This window comes from Pan paniscus, chromosome 19 (assembly GCF_029289425.2).
Source record: "Pan paniscus chromosome 19, NHGRI_mPanPan1-v2.0_pri, whole genome shotgun sequence".
Lineage (NCBI taxonomy): Eukaryota > Metazoa > Chordata > Mammalia > Primates > Hominidae > Pan > Pan paniscus.
This window is the reverse complement of record NC_073268.2, coordinates 36,876,414-36,900,416: the sequence shown is the minus strand read 5'-3', so window position 1 is coordinate 36,900,416 and position 24,003 is coordinate 36,876,414. Positions and strand designations below refer to the sequence as shown.

At 49.2% G+C, this 24,003-nt stretch overlaps 1 protein-coding gene across 2 annotated transcripts in view; it reads left to right on the top strand.

The window, feature by feature from the left end:
• The window catches only part of KSR1 (kinase suppressor of ras 1), a 168,647-nt gene that overhangs the window by 97,712 nt on the left and 46,932 nt on the right, over positions 1-24,003 (top strand). For both annotated transcript variants that reach the window (XM_055102274.2, XM_055102273.2), the window contains exon 3: positions 23,363-23,510. In XM_055102274.2, the coding sequence (XP_054958249.1) occupies positions 23,363-23,510 (148 nt within the window). The remainder of the gene's footprint in view (positions 1-23,362; positions 23,511-24,003) is intronic.

The following is a 24,003-nucleotide window of genomic DNA, read 5'->3' as shown; positions in this document are numbered from 1 at the left end:
ATGCATTAAAAACCCATGTCTGTCAGAGAATCTTTTGACTTCTTAACCCATTTATGCCAGAGGTTGCAGTTTTTTTAATTTTTGCAGTCAGACCTTGGCAATGACCTTGAGCAGTAGGATATAAATAACTCCCATGTGCTTAGCATTCCAACAATGGAACACTAGGCATACGTGGGTTGTCATCTAAAACAGGGGACCCATCCCCCAGGCCACTGACAGGTACCGGTCCACTTGGCCTCTTAGGAACTGGGCCACACAGCAGGAGGAACGTGTTTACAGTTGCTCCCCATTGCTCACATTACCGCCTGAGTTCCACCAGCTGTCAGATCAGCAGCAGCATTAGATTCTCACAGGAGCACAAACCCTGTTGTGAACTGCACACGCGAGGGATCTAGGTTATGTGCTCCTTGTGAGAATCTAATGCCTGATGATCTGTCACCGTCTCCCATCACCCCCAGATTGGACTGTCTAGTTGCAGGAAAACAAGCTCAGGGCTCTCACTGATTCTACATTATGGTGAGTTGTATAATTATTTCATTATATATTACAATGTAATAGAATAAAGTGCATGATAAATGTAATGTACTTTAATCCTCTGGAAACCATCCCCGCTCCCTGTCCCTGGAAAAATTATCTTCCATGAAACCAGTTCCTGGTGCCAAAAAGGTTGGGGACCACTGTTCTAAACCATTGTTTATCTTCTTAAATAAACTTTTTACTTCGGAATAATTTTAGATTTACAGAAAAGTTGCAGGGATGTAAAGAGAGTTCTCGTATGTACCCCTCACCCAGTTTCCCCATCATGAACGTTGTCGTGACCACAGTGCCTTTGTCAAAACTGAGGAAATGACACTGGTATATTACAATGAACGCAACTCCAGACTATGTAGGTTTCACCAGTTTTTCCTTTACTGTCCTCTCTCTTTTCTAGGATCAATCCAGGGCACCGCATGGTTTACATTATTTTGGTTTATCATGTCTCCCCAGTTTCCTCTGCTCTGTGACAGTTTCTCAGTCTTCCCTTAATTTCAAGACGTTGACACTACTTTGTTTTTTGGAAGTGAGCCCTCCCTTAGGATTGGGGGGTATGGGGGGTAGGTGGGTTAAGCTCCATCTCCTCTGGGGGTATATCTACACAGATTATTTGGAACTTTTCTGTAGGAAAGAGTTGTCTTTTCTCCTCCATTTATTTATTCATTCAGTCATTTATATCAGTATAGGCTCATGTCTTTTTCTTTTACACATTGGGTTCTAATCCAATACTACATGATTTATTTTGTTTCTCAAGTTCTTCCAGCTTTGGCCATTGGGAGTTCTTGCAGGTTTGTTCCTGCATCCTGTGACATTCCCCATCCTTCAGTTTTGTTTGGCGTGTGTGTGTGTGTGTGTGTAGCACTTCCGTGTGTAGCACTTCCTTTGCTTTCTGACACTACAGTATGCTTCAGCCCCCTCTGTTTTTTACTAACCCCACTTCTAGAATCAGTTATTTCCCCAGGGAGCCTGGTGAGTTATTCGCTCTGCTTTGTTTTGATTTTATTATTTTTATTTTTTAAAACTGTGGTGAAATACATATAACGTAATTTACCATTTTAATCATTTCTAAGTTCACAGTTCAATGACATTAAATACATTCACACTGTTTTGTGACTGTCACCACTGGAACGTTTTCATCTTCTCAAATGAACCATTGGTTTTATTAGAAGAGATGTGTTTATTGTAGGGGGTAAAATGAAACAAAGGAGATAAAGTGAAAGAAAATTGCTGCATCCCATTTCCCTGAAGCCTGCTCATCTTTCTGAACATTTTCTAGCCCTCACATTCCTCTGCGTGTCCCTTTTGTACACATGAGATCAGGCCAGACATTTGGTTCAGGAACCTGCTCTTTCCCCTTAAAGACCTGTATTTCCATGGTTACAAACACTGCTACCAAGAACATCTTTGTGCACCTGTGTATTTCTACAGGGAAAAAAACCTAGAAGTGAACTTGCTCGGCTGGATTTCAGTGAATGTTTCCAAAGTGTCTTTTAAAATACAATAAAAACAGTCTTTTTCTTCAACGGTTATTTATTTATTTATATATTTTGAGACAGGGTCTCGCTCTGTTGCCCAGGCTGGAGTGCAGTGATGCGATCCTCGCTCATTGCAGCCTCAATGTCCTGGGCTCAAGCGATCCTCCCGCCTCACTTCCCAAGTAGCTGGCACTGCAGATGTGCGCACCACTGCACCTGGCTATATATATATTTTAATTTTTTTGTAGACACAGGATCTCTCTATGTTGCCCAGACTGATCTTGAACTCCTGGGCTCAAGTGATCCTCCTGCCTCAGCCTCCCAAAGTCCTGGAATTACAGACATGAGCCACCGTGCCTGGCCTGCTCAACTTTTTAATGAGACTCTCATTCCAGGTGTACCTGGACCAGACAGTAAACTGCACATATACCTTTTCTAAACTTGTACTTGGCTGGGCGGTAGTTAAGACCCCCAGCTCATCCCTGTTCCTGTCCCTGTATGTTTCCTAAGAAATTGCGTAGGGCCATGCCCACAGAAGAAGACTCAGAGTCAGAGGAGGGAACAGGGTCCCTGGGTGTGTTGAATGGTCAGTGTGGTGCAGGGCCCAGATTCCAGCCTGCCCTAGTCCTGCCTCAGGAATCCCTCTAGGGTGCCCAGGCCTTCATGGGTTGGTGTGGCCTCTGCTATGTCCAGACTGGCCTGGTGCCTTGGAGGCTAGAAGCAAAGTTGTATTTTCTCCCTGGCTGTCCTGACTTAGTGCCTTAGCCCTCCTGTTGTTTAGGAAACTAGAGAGCCCCCAAAGGGCCAACAGGACAGCTTGGCTCACACGGAGGGGGAGGAGTGCCAAGGTCCTGCCAGTGCCCCCATGGGACAGCCTGATCCAGGTCTGTGGGGAAAGGGACTTCCCTTTGTCAAGCTTCGGGAGGGACCTAAAACCCAACAAGATCTCCAGAAACCTGGCCCAGGGGGTGGGGATAGGTCCTTGGGGATTTCTGTGGGGCAGCTGGTCTGGCTTGGAGGATATTAGAGCTAGACCCCTCTCTGCCTGACCCTGAAGTTTGGCCTGGAGAGAAGTCTCCTCCAAGGTAGCTCAGACTGCAGAGATTGGCACCCTGAAGGAATGGTTCCCTGTACGTGTGAGAGAGGTTGGACCAAAAGACACCACCAGCATCAGGAGGAGTCCTGGGGGGATAGCGGAGGCCAGAAAGTCATGGCATCTGTCCCCTCTTTCCAGGCAAGAATTAGACATAGCACGCTCACTTGGCTGCTGGTGCCCACTGTGGTGGGCACTGCAGGGAGGTAACCCTGCCTCCCAGAACCACTGTCCAGTGGAAGCAGGATGGACCTGCATGGCCGTGGCCATGGTTGACCCAGGCAGGACCTGAGATCCTATGGGTATCTAGAATGGGCCTATCTGCCTTTTACACAATGTGAGATCATGGGCAAGTGACTTCATCTCTCTGGGCCTCAGTTTATCCATATGAGAAATGACAGATTAAGTGACCTTTTAAGTCCTTTCCTCAGATGGCTGCTGCTTCTGGACAGTAAAGAAGCCTAGAGTAGAAGGAGTTCTGTCAGGTGAGGTGGTTCGGAGAGACCACGTGGAGTGGCACCTTCCCCTGAACCCTCCAGATGGTGGCTTTGCCTTGCCTCTCAGATGTGTCTGCCCTCCTGTAAGTTGTATACCATGCTCTCTTCGAGGTATTTCATCATGTGCTTTTCCCACTGGCTCCTATGTAATGTTTGTGTGCAGCAGTTGGAGCTCTGCCGCACAGATCATGGGGCGATGTTTTTACTCCTGTATTCTGTGCCCCCGAGTCAGGCTTTTCTTCCATGGATTTTGACACACAAAGCTTCCTTGTGTGTCTTCACCCATTTTTTTTCCTTTAGCCCACACAAGATGTGATCAGCTATCCATTGTTACTGAGAGATGGGAGTTTTAAATTTTTCAACACCAAGCAAGTACAGAAGTGTTAGAAAGCAAGCAAAGGTCCTCCTCTTCCACTTCGCGGGGGTAACACCTTGTTAACAGGTCGGTGGGTGCACCTGCCAGACCTCTTCACGCATTTTACAGTCACTTAAAATGACGTGCAAATTTACTCCCTTCTCTCTCTCTTTTTTTTTTTGTTTGCTGAAATGGGATCATATGATAGATATCATTTTGCAGGTTTGCAGTCTTAACGTCATCTGTGTTATCCATAAAAATTCATGTTATCCTTCTTTAACAGTAGAGTAGTAAGAGATACAGTTTCATCAAGGTATGATATGAATGCCTGTGTCTGAGGGATACCCACCTGCTCACATACATGCGCACACAGTGACATCAGGCAACTTGGTGGTTCAGGTGACTCAGCACCTGAACGAAGATGAGAGCCCGTGCCCAGAAGAGGCCAGGTGCCCAGCTGTAATGCCTGGCACATGGAGGCCCTGGCAAATACTTACTGGGTGAAGGAATGTACCAAAGTCACTGCAGGATAGAGGTCAGGGATGCCAGACTTGAAAACAGGACTCTTTCAATATTTGTCTGTCTGTCTGTCTTTCTGTTTTTTGTTTTTTTTTTTCTTTGGAAGGGAACAAAATCCGTGAAGTCTGTCTGTTTCCTTTTGCTAACCTGATAGTGCTGAAGGACCCCAGCATCTGTGCAGTCAGTGCCTGAAGATGATCTGCCCAGGGCTGCCCCCTGAGGCTTCCTGGGGGAACTTTGTGTGGTGGGATTTGTCCCTTCAGTCGCTTTGAGTTCTCTGCTGACCTTGACTCTTCATGGCTTCATGACTAGGACTTTGATTTTTCCCTTAGGAAAACATACGTGGATCGTTTGTGTGTGCAGCCATCTGTGTGTATAATCTCCTCCTTCCTTTTCCATATTGTTTTCCTAAGGGCCATCCCTGCAGGGTTATCTAAATACCATTTCAGATTTTGTCTTTTGGTTGGATAGTGTTTGCGGTCTTAAAGTTTCCAGGAAATAATGCCTTTTCTACTAGAGGAAGAGAGGGGATAGACATGGATGTGGTCACACAGTACGGCAGCTGCATTTCCAGGTTCCTGGTGTGGCTGAGGTGGCCCTGCGTGGGTTTCTTTCTGTTCCCACCTGAGTCAGATGCCAGCCCTCTGCGGCTCCGAGCCTGCTGCGGCGCTGCATGCCTGACCTTTGGTTCCTCGTCTCTTCCCTGTCTGTAGATGTTGGAGACAGAACTTGGGCAATGCCTGCATGTGTTTGCCCAACCACTAGATCTTCCTCTAGAGCAGCGCTGTTCAAAACCTTCTGTACTGTCCATTCAGTGTGGCAGCCCTTAGCCATATGTGGCTTGGGGACACTTGAAATGTGTATAGTGCAGCTGAGAAACTGAAATTCGCGTTTTGTTTTATCGTAATGAATTTTAATTTGAATAGACATCTGGCTATGACTGCATTGACCAGGGCCCTGTGGTGAGAGCTGGGATGCTGAAGACACCTTCCTCTGCCCCAGGAGCGCACAGACTGGGGTGAAACAGGAAGTGAGAGCCCCAGATGCCCTGGTGGCTCTGGGATGGGATCTGTTGGAGCCAGCGGGCCAACTCATCCTGGGTAGTCAGGGAAAGACGGATGTCCGGGAAGAGCACACCAGGCGGAGGGAAGAATATCTGCAGAGACCCTGAGGATGAGGAAATCAGAGCGCTTGTGAAGCGCGTGAGGAGGAGTCTGTGAGGAGGCTGGCGGGGAGCCGTGGTGGATTCCTGCAGCTCTCCCTGTGTGCAGTGTAGGGGTTGGGGCTCCTCTTGGGGGATATTGGAAGTGTGTGTGAGAGAGGGGGAGGAATTCCAAATGAACATTAGAGTTGTTTAAAGGAAAGTAAAACTAGCAAGAAGGCTGCATTCACATGGGAATGGGCTGATAGTGACGGAGTGAGGAGCACTGCCTCCCACGTGGCTGGAGGGTGGAAGGGCCGGGGATAGGAAATGAGATGGGAGGGAGCTCAGAGGCGGGGCCCTGCCCCGCTCCCAGTCATTTGGATTTGCACACTATGGCTGTTTCAAGCTGCCCCCTGTCCCACAAGTTACATCTAAAAGTCTCAGCTTCATATTCTGGCAGCAGCTGGGGAAATGATTTCAGAGCCTGCTGGCATGGAGCCATTTTTTTTTTCTTTAGCAATTTCCCGGTTGGAAGTTGTTGAAAGGAAGTGGCAAGCGCTGCCTGAGCAGTTCTAGCTGGGAGAGGTGGGTGCTGCAGAGTCTGGGATTCCAGGGTGAAAGCCACAGGTTCCCCTGAATAAGCTCTTACTGCTGGTGGTTCCTGAACTGAAGATGCAGGCGGATCTGGTAAGGGGATTTTTGTTGTGATCCTGACTGGACATGTTTCTCTTTCCCCTCTCCTCTATCCTTGCGTTCCTGTGTTTAAGATGAGGCCTTCTCCCAGAGATGGGGGACAAAGCTGCCTGACTCCTGCCACCATTTTGGTTTCCCAGTGGCTGGGGGTGGCCGGAGCTCTGTGTGGACACCAGGAATGTAGGCTGTATGAGGCAGTAGGATGTGTGAGACCTAACCAGGAAAGCGAACCCGCATTTGGCTCCTGGGGTGCAGCTTGAGTCGGCATGACTATGGCCCTCATTCCTAGCCTCTCCTTCCCACCCCTCCTCCTGTCGGCCCCATACTCTCTCTTTGAGAGCCAGAGGCCCAGCTGTTCTTACAACCTTGCTCTTTGGCAACTGGGAGCCTCCCCAGGAAGCAGCACACACCCTCACCCAGCCTCCTGGAGGGATCTGTGCCAATGTGTCAGCCCAGCAGCACAGGGCTGCCTTGGTACCAGCCCAATGGGGGCTGGGCCACACAGCTCTCCACTTAGGATGGGGAAATGGCGGCAAGTGGTGGACTGGCATGCCTGTATCACCTGGCCAGTCAGGAGAGGAGCTGAAGTTGGAGCATGGAAGGAAGGGGCAAGCTACAAGGCCAGCATTGTATAGATGTCATCCTGTTTCATCCTTATCCCTGGGACAGGAGACAGGGAGATCTGATGATCCCCTGCAAGCTGATGGCAGGATGAAGATTCAAACCCAGGTCCTTGTACTTCCTTCTCATACACAATTTTGTCATCTAATATCTTACCCAGAATAGCACAGTTCTGGGGCTACTGTATGATATGTAGTTGTGTAAATGAATTGACTGCCTGCCTTTGTGTGTGTGCACGTGTGTCTCTCTCTTCCCCCCTCATTTCTTGTTTCCTTTACATTCACTCGTTACTCATATGCACCCATTGATCACTTACCTTTTACCTGGTACCTTGATTAATTATCACAGAGGATTAATTGATGAGCAAAATAGTCTGTCCTGGATGCTTACAGCTAGTGTGATGCACACGTCTGCAAATAACTAGGGTGCGTAGCTGACTGCTGGCCCCAAGGAGCGGGGAAGGGATGAAGCATGGTCAGGTACAGAGCTGAGGTCCTACTTCCATTCAGTTATTTATTCACTCACTCCGTGTGTATTTAGCACCTGTTGTGTGCTCGGCACTGTTCTAGCCACTGAACATGAGTTCCTGTCCTTCTGGAACTGGCAGACATCACTTTCTCCAATAGATGAAGTCATTAATTTTTCTGATCTTGAGCCAAAGGTACCCACTTTTCAGGGTGGGGGTTCCCCTGGTTTCATGAAATCTGAAAAATCATGAGCATGAATGTCCTGCTTAGTCCTGTACTGCTTGGTGTTTGTTTGTTTGTCTGTTGTTTGTTTGTGGCAGGGTCTCGCTCTGTCGCCCAGGCTGGAGTAGAGTGACGCAATCTTGGCTCACTGCAACCTCCACCTCCCGGGTTCAAGTGATTCTTGTGCCTCAGCCTCCTGAGTAGCTGAGACCACAGGAACATGCCACCACACCCGGCTAATTTTTGTATTTTTAGTAGAGACGGGTTTTTTCCATGTTGGCCAGGCTAGTCTTGAACTCTAGTCCTCAAGTGATCTGCCCGCCATGGCCTCCCAAAGTGCTGGGATTACAGGCATGAACCACCAGGCCCGGCCTTGCTTGGTGTTTTTGATCAATCCTTTGGATTTCTGGGCTGCCCAGTCCAGTGAAAACTGACTAGACTAGAAGCACCATGTTGGCAGGGACCTGGCTATTTCATTCACAGCTCTATCCCCAGTGCCTGGCACGTGGTGGGTTTTCTTGTTGAATGACTGGATTCAAATAACATTATCCAAAGAATTTTGGTCTCTTGGCCCAAGGCGTCTCAGGAGCTCTCACCTGGGCCAGTGAAGGTTGCGTTACAAGGATCTCTGGGGAGGGTGAAGACGAGGTGGCTGCCGGTGGCCTGCTGAATCCCAGGGCTCCAAAACTGCCTCAGGCTTCTATCGGCCACAGAACTTGAGCAGGACTGTGTGCCTATAGCCCTGCCATGAGATGGCTTTGGTGTAGTGTGTGCCGGAGCCCCCTCTGGGGACTACCTGGCTCCTGAGTGGTCAGCTTGTGTGTGTTCCCTCCTCCTCCTAGGACCACCTCAAAGGCAAGATTGCTCTAGAACAGATCTGACTATGGCCAGATATCATTGGGAAACATTTATGTCAACACTGCACTGTTTTAAATATTATAAAGCAGCAATCTCTTATTACCCTTCTTTTAAAAAAATAGCACATAAATTTCAGTGGCCCCTGCTCCTAGCTATGTACCTTTGGGGGAGGCCACAGGATTGGGAAACAAAATTGTTTGAGTGTCACCTCTGGAAGTAAATGGCCTTGGAGGCAGACAAAATTTTGACAAAATTCTTCCTTTGCCACTTGCCAGCATTGTGACCTTGGACAGGTCCCTTGACTTCTCTGAGCCTGCTTACTGTCTTAGCTGCTCTTGCTGGAAACCTGGGAGTCGTTTCTGACTCATTGTGCTTCCTCAATGCCCACGTGGAATCAGCTAGCAAATCCTACTGGCTCTATGTCCAAGTATGGGTCTCAAGTCCTTTTGCATCTCTTTTCCATCACTGCCACCTCCCTGGTCCTGACTAGTCCTCGGACTGTTGCAGTTTCCCCATTCGCTCCCTATATCCACTCTTTACCCTCTTGATTTCATTCTTCGTGAGTTAACAGTTGTTTTAGCAAATCCGGTTATGTTACTTTCTTACTTTCTCTTTTTCCTTTCTCCTTTCCTGTTTCCTTTCCTTTCCATTTTCCTTTTCTGTTTTCTTGCTGCCCAGGCTGGAGTGTAGTGGTGCAATCATGGCCCACTGCAGCGTTCAACTCCCGGACTCAAGCTATTCTCCTCCTCCCCAGTAGCTAGGACTACAGGTATGCACCACTGTGCCCAGCTATGTTTTTATTTTTTAGTTGAGATTGGGTCTCACTCTGTTGCCCCAAGCTGGTCTCAAACTCCTGGCTTCAAGTGATCCTCCCACTTGGCCTCCCAAAGTGTGGGGATTACAGGCACGAGCCACCGAGCCTGGCTAGATAGTTCTGAGTTAAATATTCTGTCAGTGTCTTGTTACGCTTAGCACAAAATCCAAACCCTTCACCTACCTTTGAGGCCCCTTAAGTATTCAGTATCTGCCACCTTCTTCCACGTCATCTCCTGCCTTTCTTCACTCTGCCACTGGCAGGAGAACGCATCAGATGGTTTCCTGTCTTAGCCCAGGGCCTTTGTATGTTCTGTTTCCTCTGCCTGGAAGTTGCTGTACCCTTGTGGCTAGTGCCATCTCATCCTCTGACTGGGACTTAGAGGTCAGCTCTTCAGAGAGGCCACCTTGTCTAAGCTTAGAGGCCTGCTATACCTGCCGCTTTATCTCAGCATGCTCTTTCCTTTTAGCACTTATTCACAAGCTTCAATTATGTATTTTAGCTATTTTTTTATTTGTACAGTTGGTATTCGGTAGCCTTTTTTTTTTTTTGAGATGGAATTTCACCTTGTTGCCGAGGCTGGAGTGCAATGGCACGATCTCGGCTCACTGCTACCTCCACCTCCCAGGTTCAAGCTATTCTCCTGTCTCAGCCTCCCAAGTAGCTGAGATTACAGATACCCGTCACCACACCCAGCTAATTTTTTTGTATTTTTAGTAAAGACAGGGTTTCACCATGTTGGCCAGGCTGGTCTCGAACCCCTGGCCTCAGATGATCTGCCTGCCTCGGCCTCCCAAAGTGTTGGGATTATAGGCGTGAGCCCCCGCACCTGGCCTTCAGTAGCTATTTGTTGACTGGATGGGATGGATAGATGGACAAATGGAAGAATGACATGGCACCAGGGCTCATAGTAAGTACTTACTTAATCGAAGTTATATTCTTCTATTCCTAGTTAGAACTTTTTTCAAAGCAAGTTCAGATACCTGTTGGCTTAAAACAGAGACTTACCAGTTTAGGCAATACAAATCCAAGGAAGTCTGGATGCAGGGGCTCAGGTGATGCCATTAGGATGTGCCTGTGGGACAGGCTTGCTCTGCATGGCAGGTATGAAGAGCACAGGCAGCTGAGCCTCACTACCTTCTACTGTAGTCATGCTTGTCCATGAAGGGCTGTTTCCCTTGGCTGAAAAATAGCTGAAAAATCCCAGAGAAGGCTCTGATTGGCTTGGCTTTGACCACATGTTCATACTGTAACCAATCACTGGGCTAAGAAGATGGAAGACCCCCCCCCACCTCCCCCACCCACAGTATAGGCTCAGGAAATGGGTTCTTGGAGGAAAGACAGCCCTGATAACAGAAGGCAGAGACGTGTAGAAACTTTTCCTCCCTCAGAGATGATTTGTCAGAGGCTTTGCAGCTCTGCAGGAAGGGTCTGCAGAGATCATGTTTCTAGACTACAGTAGGTGAGCCCACCCTCCAGTTTTTGTTTTTAATAACATTTGTTATTTCTCTCACTATGAAATCAATGTTTATTTTAGAAAATAATAGAAAGGCAAAGAAAACCCTACTCAGAGACAACCATTGGCTGTTAGCTTTTTAGGTGTTTTCTTAATATCCAGTAATTTACATATATGTTTATTTTCAAAGTGTGTAAAGTATAGAAATTATAGAAAACAGTAACAGCTACCATTTATTATGGTTTGCACTGTAATCTTACTACTCAAAGGAAACACTGTAAACCATTTGATGCATTTCCTTCCAGTCAACCAACTTTGCTAGGCTTCTCTTTTTCTTTTTCTTTGTAGTTTATTTATGAATTTATGCTGTAATTCTTTAGCAGGCACTCCCATTGTGCCTGGGACTGAGCTGTGAGCTTTATGTGGAATCTCATTCACTCCTCTCAGTAACTGTATGAGGAGGCAGTGCTTTTATCCTCAGTATAAAATAGAGATGGAAAAACTACGTGAAATTATATTTATTTAGTTTTGAGATGGCATCTCACCCTGTCACCCAGGCTGGAGTGCATTGGCACAATCTTGGCTCACTGCATCCTCCATCTTTTGGCCTCAAGCAATCCCCCTACCTTAGTCTCCCAAGTAGCTGGGACTACACGCACGCCACCAGAGCAGGCTAATTTTTTTGTATTTTTGGTAGAGACAGGCTTTTGCCATGTTGCCCAGGCTGGTCTCAAACTCCTGAACTCAAGCAGTCCGCCTGCCTCAGCCTCCCAAAGTGTTGGAATTACAGGTGTGAGCCACCACAGCTGGCCACTAATTATTATTTTAAAACAGCATTCTGTGAATCTAATTATGAACATCCATTGTAGAAAAATTTTAAAATACAGAAAAGTTTAAAAATAAAATAAAACCCCCACATAACCCTGCCAGCCACTGATAGCCAGCACTGAACTGTTTTCTACATTTTTGTTTTCATTTGCATGGACTCCAGTTCACGGTTTCTGGTGTAGACCTCTAGGAGTTTTGACAGCTGAGCATCCTTTTGAAGGTTGTCCCATGAGCCATCCCAGGCATCTGCTGCAGTTCACAGGGTTCTTCCTGTTGGTCTCCATACCACCCACCCGAAGCATGCGAGAAGCTGCAGGGGCTTGGGGGCAGTTGGAGTTCATGTGGGGGTGGGGGTTCCCCAGATGATTCACTGGAAGGAGGGAGATGACCGTGTTCTTATTGACTCAGGTCCTACCTTTTGGAGGGAGGTGGCAAGGCAGGGAAAACCTCTTGGTGGCCTCGCATCCTGGACATCCTGGGTGCCTGGTCCCCAGCCCCTGCTGCAGGGCCTGCTGGAGCCTGCACATCTCCCACCCAGCACCTGCCCCGGGAAGTATGTGCTGACTCCCCAGCTCCCAGGCACAAACTATTTTTGGCTGCAGTGACTGTTCACTACAGTCATGAAAACAGAAACCCCTCTCCCTGCCTCCTTCTTCCCTGGGACACTGCACTGGGGGCCAGGGCTGCCGGGGACCCTGGGCTCAGGCCCCCTTGTCATGAATCGCCTGTGGAGCTGGGTGACAGCCAAGTTGTCCAGGGGCACAGGGCCCCCACCTCTGGGGATGCCAAGAGAAGCCCGAGGCGTGAGCCCACCTGGGCTGGAGGATTATGAGGTAGGCACGGGGGTCTGGGCGCAGGAGGCCATTCCACAGCTCCCCGGAGTTGAGTCTGTTTGCTAGACTCTGAGTCCCTGCTTTGCTAACTGGCTGTAGAACACGTGTGGAGAAATCGCATGTTGGGGCAGAAGGTGCTTCTGTTTCATGACTTCATTCGCTGTCTTCTGTGTGATAAAGTCACTGGGGATCAGTTAGAATTTTCCTGAAATAGATCCTCCCCATCCTTCTAGTGAATAGTGTTTGGTCATTTCCTGCTTTTGAGTAGGACACACACTTGTTCTGAGCATGCTGCTTTTTTACAGGGAGCTTAAGAACGTGGAGCTGTGTAGGCTGATCCAGCTCTACCTCTCCATGCTTCTGGTTGACCAGGCCAGGGAGGCCGATGGTTATAGAGACTGTGAGTGCTGACTTTGGGGTCACACAGACCAACGTCCAAATCCAGGCCCTGTTACTCAGGGCTTGCAGTGTCTTAAGGTGTGTAACTTAATCTCTATGAAGCTCATTTCCTTAGCTACCAAGCAGTTGTGCCTAGGCTACTTACGCAGTGGTGATAATACCAATAGTTGTTATTTTTATGATTAGACTGATTGTGAAAAGGGAAAATACGTCAAGAAGCTGTGTAAGAATCCATGTGCCATGGCCCTGAGTGGGTCTCAGGACCTGGGCGTTAGGGTGTCGCTGGTGACGTGGGATCTGTTTCTTCTTTTCAAAAAGAAGAAAAGTGCATTGTCACCAAAATGGGGGTGGGGCTCACATCTGTAATCCCAGCACTTTGGGAGGCCGAGGCAGGAGGATTGCTTGAAGCCAGGAGTTTGAGACCAGCCAGCCTGACATAGTGAAACCTCGTCTCTTTTTTAAAAAAAGTGGTAGTGGGTAGGAGTGGGCAAGAACATGGACTTGAGGAGTTCCGCCCATCTGCCACCTTCTAAGCCACTGAGGCCTAGGACCTGGCTAGGCTTCAGGTGAGGCCACGAGCCCAGAGCCGCATTGCTTCTGGATTGCACAGGGCTCTGGGCCCACAAGGCACTCATGTGACTTGGCGTCCCTTAGGCAGAGGGAGGTGATTCTCAGGGCAGACCTCAGGGACATCTTGACCTTGGCTCCCTTCTTGGACTAGTGCAGAAAACCTGGAAGGAATGAAACCTTTGCACTTGGGCAGGGAATGCGTGCTGGAAACTGGCACGCCCTCCCGGGGGCATGGTATATCCTGGCGTTGGTTACTGGCAAGTGTGTCTGGACACCTGGATCCTGGTCCTGGCACCATTGTTTGGGGTGACCCAGGCAGGTTTTCTCCTCTGTGAAATGAGTGCTGACTAGATTGTCCCTAAGTTCCCTTTGGAGCCTGCCTTTGATCTCGGCAGAGAAGGGGTTTCTTCCCGACCCCTTGAAGATCCGTTGGCCCCTTTCGTGCCCCTAGAGCCTGGTAGCTGTGGCATTGGTCTCCCCAGCTTCTCCTCGGCCATCTGCTCAGGGTCTCTGTTGAGGTCCCATAGCTTTGATGCCTGTTACTGCTGTGGGGCAGAAGTTGTTTTCAAGGTTTCTGGAAAACCACAGAGAGGCTGCCTGAGGGGAGCAGGAGCTCCTGAGACACCTGTCTCCTAGTTGGACCCCCATGGGGCAGCTCCAAAACCCGACAGCTCTTGTTCCTAGGCGGAGGAGCCTGGTTCTTCTGTCTCCAGCTCTGGGCTCACTTGCTGTGGCCTGGCTCATCTCCCATCTGAATGGACAGACCACCCCAAAGGACAGACCTCACGTGCTAAACACAGGGGCATGTCCCTCTGGTGGACGGCATCTGTGATTTGGCTTCTGGCCCCACAAGGGACCCACCAGACTCCAAGGCTGGTGCCTGAGGCCTATTTGATAGTCTGGATGCCCTCTGGCACCAGGGCCCTCACTGGCTGAATTCCGAGCTCTTGCCCTGTGCAAGTGGAGGAGGAGGGGACTCGTCTGACCATTCTCTTTTTCAATGGTGTGTCCGAGCAGGGGAGAATGGGGAGGGGGAGCAGTAAAGATGCCGGGGACATGGCCACACCCAGGAACCCCTGTTTAGTTCTGTCAGTGCCTTGACCCCCAGGAGAGCTGGGGTCCCCCATGGGGAGTTAGATCTCTAGCCACACCTAGCACCCTGCACCCTCCTCATAGGATTACCGCATCCCAGTTTGCCGGCAACAGTCCCAGCTGAGGCCTGCTGTCAGGGCTCTGCCTTCCGTAGAGGAATAGTGTCCCTGTTGAGGGGCACGTCCTGTCCCTACCCTCCTCTGTAGCCCCATCCTCAGCCAGCTGCCGTCCCTGAAAGGGCCTCTGATCCCAGGCCCTCAGCTTTAGCCCCTGCACATAGCCCTATTTTGTGCAGGGCAGGACTTTCTCATTTGCCAGTCCCCTAGAAGTCAAGTGTCACCCAAGGTTAACGCAGCTTTTTGGCTGTGGCTCACCCTCCCACGTTCCATCCTGACCCACTTTTCCTTTTGAATGTTCTTTAAACGTCTAAAAAATTTAATGTATTCATTTTGACTCAAGTTCTAGTGTGGGATCTTGTGGATAATACTGTTTTTTTAAAAAAAATTAAAATTTTACAATCATGCATTTTGTAAAATGTTACAAAACATCCTGGGAGTAGGGAAACCCACTCTGTAGAAGCCTTCCCATCTCCTCTACATTTTGGGAGTAATTGTGGGACACACCAGTGCCCAAAGCTGGAGTAGCTGTGTGTGTTTCTCTAATGCAGGACACATCCGGCCATTTTCACACAGGAGCCTGGTTTTAGAAATGTGTGTTGATGATGCAGAGAAAGGTGACAAGATGTGGGTGCGCCCGCAAGCCTGTCCTGCTGACTGTGTGATGGGGGTTAGGTGGGGAGGTGGGAAAGGAGGAGGGAGGAGCCAGGCCCAGGGCCACCAGGAGGTGGAGCCCAACAGCGTTGCTATGTGTTTGGGGGTTGCCAAACTCTGGCCCATGGGCCAAATCTAGCCCAGCACTATTTTTTGTAGAGCCTTGTGAACTAAGAATGGTTTTTACATTTTGAACTGGCGGGAGGAATTAAAAACAACAGAATATTTCGTGACCCGTAAAAGTTACATGAAATTTGTTTCAGTATCCATAGTTAAATTTTATGGGAGCACAGCCACACCCATTTGTGTACGTGTTGTCTGTGGCTCTGGTGGTGCCACAGCAGCAGAGTGGAGCAGTTTCGACAGAGACCATGTGGCCCACGAAGCTGAAGAGACTCTGTGTGGCTTTCAGAAAAAGTTTGCCTATTCTCACACTATGTATTATACCTCTGGATTTATAGAAGGAGGAATGGGGCCTTTCCACGCTGATAGGGAGAGCAAGGAGGCAGCCACAGGACAAGCTTTCCAGGAGGGTGGGCTGGCCTGGAGAGAAAGTGGTGGCTGTGGTGACAGCGGGTGCAGCTGGAAGCTAGATATCTGGTCCCAGGCAGAGTTGAAAAGTGCCAGCCTCCTCCAAAGGACTGGAGTGGAGGCTAAGTGGGATTAAAAGGGAACATGGAGAGACCTCCTTGGAGGAGCCTCCTGCAGCTGCTTTAAACCCCACTGCCAGAGCTCACCCTAGCTGGGCCCAGGGATAGAGCGGTGTGGGGTCTGGAAAGTCATATGTGACCTGTGATGCCAGTGGTGGCAAATAAACGCTGCCCTGGGAAAAAGGGCTCACTTCATAATTCAAGGCGGTGGACACAAGGGCTGGCTGGTGGTGGGTTGAGATGGCCTTGTTCTGTGTGGCCTTGAGCAAGTTACCCGCCCTCTCTCAGCCTTATCTCCCATCTCAGGCTGTTAGGAGGATTGCATGTGCTGACCTCTGTGGTTCATCTGACAGAGTGCCTGGCACGCAGGACATGTGTAATAAATGCTTATTGCCCTTTCTTGAACCCCTCTCATCTCCTTCTCCCCTTTGACCTCTATTCCTCCACACCCACCACTGTACCTTCTTTCTAAACAAGCTTTCAATCCCAGGCTTACCAATGCATACGTGAGAAGAAGCCAATCCTGAAGGTTCCAGTTCAAGCCCAGCTCCCCACTGTGAGCCCCTATTTGCTTTGTGGAGAGGGAGGCAGGGACCTGGGCACAGGAGAGGACGTCTCCTGGGACAGCTGTGAGTTTGGGCTGGGCTCGAGTTCAGTGGAAGGAATGTGGCCTCCTGAGCACAGCCGTGCTGTGGCCACATCTGCCTTCTGGTCTGGACATCCCCAGACCTGTTCTGTCCTGGGCTGCCTTAGCCAGACTTTGGGCCCCAACGCCTGTCTGCCCTCATGGTCCGCACCTCCAGAAATTCTGATTTGGCCGGTCTGAAGTGGGGCCCAAGCATTGCGATTCATTTTTAAAGTCCCTGGAAAATTCCAGGGCACAACCCGGATTGAGAGCCATTGATTTGTTCTAGGCAGAACCACTCATTTTATAAATGGGAAATCCGAAGCCCAAAGAGGGGCGGGGACTTGCCCGAGGTCAGGGGCATTGCGGGGACCCAGTCTGGCTCTTTGCTTCACTGTGTTGGCCTCTAGGGAATGGTGTTAAGAGGGGAGTTTGCCCTCAAGGAACCAACTGACTCTCCTGGGAGGGGGCTTTGTTTGCCTTGCTTCCCAGGGGTGGGGTAGTGAGGAGGCTGGGCCCGGAACTGGCCATAAGCAAAGCCAGCATCCCCAGGCTTTCTGCTGATTTCTGTGGAAGCCCCTGGAGGCTGCCTGACCTGGGCTCTTGCCTCAGCCCTTCCTGTGCCTCCCAGAATATCTGACTGTTACTATCCAAGTCTCACTCCTCCCTCTCCATGAGCCCCAATGGTGGGTGCAGGTAGGAGAAACATCTGTCAGGTGCTCCCTTGCCAATTTGAGACATGTGGCTCCCAGCCTGGGCTGCCATAGAAACCTTCTCCACTTGCTCCTCTCTCTCTCTCTCTTTCCAGCCCCGCTGGGCTCTGGCCTCAGAGGGATGTGCAGGGTCCTATGTCACCACCCACAGGGCTCTAGGAGCCCACCTTTGGCCTCTCTGGTCTGACCAGTTCCTGGGGAAAGGTCTGGGGTTAAGGATCCCTTTCATCACCCATGCACACCGGTGATCCAGGTTCCACAGATGGACCTGTGTTCCAGCAGCACTGCCTGAGGCATGTTCTAGGGATGCAAAGCTGAACAGAAACACAGAGCCTGGGTTTGCTTCTTGATCTTCCTTCAACCCAGCTTTCACCCGTGTTCTTGCGTGAAGTGCAATGTGTTTGTATACGTGGCCGGTACAGCAGCGGTGCCGCCCCTGGCATTTTCCTGGTCCACCTGACTGGCCACAGGGAGTGTGGCGCCTCTCAGTGTCAGCAGGCCCAGGTTTCTAAGTATAGACCCCAGGCAGCCCCGTGGCTGCTAGTAAATCCCTGGATACCATTTGATACCTAAGTGGCCCTGAGCTGCCGGCTTACCCAGCATGGCCTGTGACGCCAGCCTCTGCCAGCTGCTGGGGGAGGGGGCAGCACGTTGCCCAAACCCATCCTCACCCTCCACTGGAGAGAATGGAGACCAGCAGTCTCCTGCTAATGACATGACTGGATTGTCACAGACTGGGAGTGACCTCAGCACTCAACTGGCCCTGCTCTCCAATTATTATCAGAAAGAATAACTTAATCCCACCTACTGGAGAACATATCTCCTGGTTTGAGGGAGACAGGCAGAGGCAGGGAGCCAATGATCTCTGATGCTGTCACTCTGCTCCTCATTCCTGCATCCCCACCTGTGTGCACCCATGCTAACCCTGAGACTTGTCGGAGCTGGGACTGGGCATCTCTCAAGATGGATTGGGCATCTCCTATGATGGTCTGGGCATCCATGTCTTCCGTTTTTGGTTTGTAGTTCCATATTTTGTTCTTTAGACAGAAGCTGGGGTGGGCAGTAATTCCTTGGAAGCAGTACGGACTCCCAGCCGGGTTCTCCAGAACTTTGGGGTATGGGCAGAGAGAGGGGCCTTTTGCCCTTGGCTTTGAGACAACTTAGCATCTTCTGGGCACCTCCTGGCAGATGGGATGCCCTCCTGGGGCACTGGAGCCTCTCAGACCTGAGAAGGTTTCAGAGTGGCTTCACCTGCGAGTTCACGTTCAGCAGGTGGCAAAACTGATTCCCTAATTTGTTTTTGGTTTAGAGATGATCCAGGAAAGTTGTGAGTTACTCTGCTTTGAAAACATCTTCCTAAATCAGACTTGGCTGTGCCTGTCACTGTGGGTGGGCGAGTCACATCCATGTGTGAGGTTTCAGGGGTGCTGAGTTGCTTTGGGGCACTGTTGAGTCATGATACTGGGAGATATCAGGGCCCCTCGCAGGGGCCTTCACAGCCACGCGACCTTCCTGGTAGCTTTCCTTTCTTGATTAAGTTAACATTGGGTCTCAGAGTCAGTTGTAGAGTTGGGAGGTGGGGCACTTTGTTTCCAGGGTGGGCCCCTCACTGAGAAAGCCTGGTCCCCTGGAGTACTTGCTACTGGGCCTGCATCCTTCCCCGTTTGCCTACAGAAATAAAGTTTTAGATGTCACTCACTGATCAGATTAACCTTGGAAGGCATCAGATTCTTCCCATGGGGTCTCCGCGCTTAGGCCTGGAAGCCCCATGTTCCTCATGGACATAATTTGTTTTGTTTGCACAGATTTGAATTAGTTATCACCATGTAAAAGCCAGCCATTTAAAAATAAAAATTCAGATTTCTTTAAAACCAGAAGGTCTGGTGCCCCTCCATTGCCTGCCCCTTTCCCCAACACCAAGGGAGGAAAGCGGGGGGTTTCTGTTTAGCATTGCCATTGCTGCCGTTGGGTTTCTTGTTCAGTAAAAAGGCAGAGAAGTGTGTTAAATCAAGTTTAGCCTAGAGCCTACCTCCTTAGATATTTTAAGTTCAGCCTAAAGGTTTTTCTGTATATCATGAACTATAACAAGTGGAGGTATAAAAACACTGTAGACTGCACTTGTGCCAATCAAATGTGGCCAACTGTTCGAATCTTGTTCAAATAAGGCAAAGGAGCTGTAACCAATCCAGCTGTTTCTGTACCTCACTTCTATTTTCTGAAAGTAGGTAGAAATTAATTTACTTTGAAAAAAATAATTTCCCCTGAAAGGTAGCTGCTGTATCCCAAGGCTTTGCCAGGTTAACAAGTGGACAGCATGGAATATTTGGAGGAGGTTTGGAATCGTGCGCACGTGGGTTTCAATTCTGCCCAGCCACTTGTTAAGCTGTGAAGTCTCTGAGCCTCAGTAAGATGGACTTAACTCCATCTACTTGCGGAGTTGATTAAAGATAAAATAATGTATACAAAGCCCTAGGCATATTGTTCTGGCAAATAGTTTGTAATAATAAATGTAGTTACTTTGAGAACTTGAAACTTGGTATGGGTGAGGAGGAGATGAATAAAAAGAAAGAAAAAGAATCCCTATTTGCATTATAGTTAGGTTGAAGATTGGGTTTCCTCAGCCTGGCTCCCTCCCCAGCCCCATTAAACATCTCTATCATCATCTGGGCAAACTGCTGAGTCATCACAGCCTTGGAGTATGTGGCGGAGAGACAAACTGAGGACACCCTTCCGGACAAGTAGAGGATTGCTTTGTTCAGAGAAGGTGAAGGTTGCTCTTGTGCTTACCCTGACGGTATCGCCAAGGTGCTCTTAACAGTCAAATGAGGGCAAAGATATCCAAACCTCATTTCGGTGGAAGACAGGCTAAGGGAAAGAAAGCAAGACATGTTGATTGAATAGAAGCTTCTGCATGGCACCATTTGTCTAATCTGCCTCCCCTGCTGGTGCCGTTCTCATCAGTGGTTTCCTGTGACACTTTAGTTTTATCTTCTGGAAGGCAACCAGGGTTTTGGCCAACCAGTGATGAGCTTCTTGGTACAGTTATGTGTCTGGCTTTATTTTGGTGTGAATCATTCTAAGTGGTGATGTGATTCTTGCCTACAGCCCTGAAGATTGAAGAATATACTGAAAAGCTACAAAAGCATCTGCCGTCAGCGGGTACAGTAAAAAACAAACAAATACAGAAAGGCAGGCATCTAGCTCCAGCCTTGCTATGGGAGAGAGGGGTATGGGTTGGGCCTCATACCTTCAGGGCTCAGCCGGTATCTCCATTAGGGTTAGTTTTGACGCTTGAGGCAAGGAATTACAGCATGTAAATGGAATGACAATGAAATTAGTCCTTAAAAGTAAAATTAGACCCAACTTGCTAAAAATCAGGATTGGCTTAGATTCTCAAGAACTGTGAGCTTTCTAGCGGTCATTTGATGTGGAATGTCTGGCCTTCTCTGTTACAGAAAATCTGGAAAATATAGAAAGGGTTAAAGACAAAAAAAGGTCTGATCTGGTCCCATAGCTCTTTGAACTCTCTCTGCTCTAGTGCGCATCTTACTGCATTGTAGTTACCTGTTTAAATGTCTGTCACTCCTCCCACTGGGCTGTAGGCCACTTGAGACCAGAGGCATGTCCCATTGGTTTTTTATATTTGTCCCAGGTTTGGTATTGTTGCTGGATATAGGGGTCCCATTCCGGATCCCAAAAGAGGGTTCTTGAGTCTTGCACAAAAAAGAATCCTGGGTGAGTCCACAGAATAAAATGAAGGCAAGTTTATTAGAGAAGTGGAGAAACAAAAGAATGGCAACCCCGTAGGCAGAGCAGCCCTGAGGGCTGCTAGTTAGCTATTTTCATGGTTATTTCTTGACCATATGCTAAACTGGGGTAGATTATTTGTGAATTTTCTGGGAAAGGGGCAGGCAATTCCTGGAACTGAGGGCCCCTCCCCCTTTTTAGACCATATAGGGTAACTTCTGGGCATTGCCATGGCATTTGTAGACTGTCATGGCGCCGGTGGGAGTGTCTTTTAGCATGCTAATGCATTATAATTAGCATATAATGAGCAGTGAGGAAGACCAGAGGTCACTTGGGATACCATCTTGGTTTTGGTGGGTTTTGGCTGGCTTCTTTAGCTCATCCTGTTTTATCATGGGGTCTTTGTGACCTGTATCTTGTGACCTTCTCTCTCACCCTATGATTAAGAATGCCTGACTTCCTGGGGATGCAGCACAGCAGGTCTCACCCTCATTTTACCCAGCCCCTATTCAAGATGGAATGGCTCTGGTTCCAGTGCCTCTGACAGTGTCATGTGGCTCAAAGTAGTCAGAGCTGGAGAGGTTTCCTCCCTCCCTGATGAGAGGACAGGGCACAAGTTTTGAAGTCCACTGAGCCTTGATTCTGCCATTCATTCTTTGTATTTTCCATTGCTTCATAACAAATTTAGCAGCTTAACATACCACCCGCTTATCATCTCATGGTTCTCTAGGTGGAGGAATCCACACAGGCTCTGCTTATATCCCTACTTGGGGTCTCACAAGGCTGAGGTCAAGGTGTAGGCCAGGCCTTCCTCTTACCTGGAAGTTCTGGAGAAGAATCCACTTCACGTTCATTCAGGTTATTGGCAGAATCCATTTCCTTGTGGCTGGAGGTCTGAGGTCCTCATTCCCTCAATGGCTGTCAGCCAGGGCCTACTTTTTTTCCCAGAGGCCACCCCCATTCCCCTCCTTCTTCAAAGTCTGCTTTTCACGCTTCAGGTCTCTTGACTTCTCTGTTACCAGCTCAAGAGAACCCTTTGCTTTTAAAGGGCTCTTGTGATTGGATGAAGCCTACTTGGATAATTTCCCTTTTGCTGTATATAGTAATCCCCCCTTTTCTGTAGGGGATATGTTCCAGGACCCTCAGTGGATGCCTGAAACCATGGATAGTACTGAATATATATATATATATATATATATATATATATATATATATATATGATATATACTGTGTTTTTTCCTATACATACATACCTCTGATAAAGTTAGTAAGTTGGGCACAGTAAGAGATTAATAATCAACAATAACAAAATAGAGCAATTATAACAATACACTATAATGAAAGTTACAGGAATGTGGTCTCTCTTCTCTCTCTCAAAATATCTTACTGTACTGTTCTCACCCCTCATCTTGTGATGCTGTGAGATGATAAAGTGCCTATGTGGGGAGAGGTCGTGGCAGTTGATCTGATAACCAAGATAGCTACTAAGTGACAAACAGGCCGGGAGTGGAGACAGTGTGGAGACGCTGGACAAAGGGACAATTCACGTCTCCGGTGGGATGGAGCTGGATGGCGCAAGATTTCATCACATTACTCAGAATGGTGCATAGTTTAAAACTATAAATTGTTTATTTCTGGAATGTTTCTGGCATTTTCCATTTAATAGTTTTAGGCTATGGTTGGCTGCTGGTAACTGAAACTGCAGATAAGAGGGAGACTTCTGTAATGTAACAAGATCAGGAGCAACACCAGGGGACAAAGGTCACAGGACCACCTTAAAATTCTGCCTGCCACTTTCTTTGCCGTATGGCCTAGTGACCTCGTGCAGGTGACATAATCTCTCTGAGCCTCTTTCTTCAGCTGTCAGGTGGGCCCAGTGAAAAGTTTTGATAGAAATCAGGTGAGGCAGTAAGTGCCTCTGCAGTGTTTGGTGAGGTTTTTTTGTTTTTTTTTTTTAAATCCTTCCTTTCTTGAGCCAGTTTGATTTGAAATCTCTCTTATCTGATTCAGATACAACAAAATTGTGAAGGGCCATCTTTGTCTGAAGTACTCGTCATTCTAAAAAGTTGTTATGACTCGCTGTTTTTTTTCTGTGCAGAGGAGTAAGAAGAAACAAGCTGGGCAACATGCCCTCGTCCAAACCTTTCTGGTCTTTACTTCCTCCCCTCACCCCCCACCGAGTCTGCTTCAGCTGCTGTCTCTGGGAGCCTGGAGGGTGGGGGCCAGGGAGCTCTGCCTGTGTCCCCAAGCACGTGGTGGCTCTGGTCAGAGGCCGGCCCAGCCAGCAGCTGGCCCCTGCCACTCAGCAGGAGGCCAGCCTGAGGCTGAGGGGCTCCCGGCCCAGCCGACTGCTCACGGCCTCTCTGCCTGTCCCTCTGTCCCCTCAGGAGATCCCCCGAGACCTCACGCTGGATGCCCTGCTGGAGATGAATGAGGCCAAGGTGAAGGAGACGCTGCGGCGCTGCGGGGCCAGCGGGGATGAGTGTGGCCGTCTGCAGTATGCCCTCACCTGCCTGCGGAAGGTGACAGGCCTGGGTACGTGGGGCCTGCCACCCTCTCCCTTGCCTGGCCTGGTGCCCTTGGGGCTGTGGCCTTCACTATGGTGGGTGATGGAGCGGGGCAAGCGGGGCCCAGGGTTTCTGGGGCAGCCTGGAAAGGCCAGGGTTGGATGTTCACAGCCTCCTGAGAAGCTCTCCCAGGGTCCTCAGGGCTCTGGATCCTGGTGGGTCTGGCCAGGCCGAATCTGAGGGGTTTCAGCCATGGTTAGAAATCCCAGGCCTGTCTGCTGGGCTGGGCTGGCCTGGCATGGTTTCCTCTCTGTTGAGGGCTCTGTGTACCCTCTGCCAGCTTCCCACATTCCAGCCCCCAGCCCTCTCCCCGTCTTCTCCTGTCCCCATTGCTGGCTGGGTTCTGTGCTCAGAAGGCACACGCTGATGTGGGCCTGAGCCAAGGGTGATTAGGGAAACTCTATGGCTCTTTAGCTGGGAGTGTGTACGTGGCTGTCCCAGGCAAAGTGTGTAATCCTGGC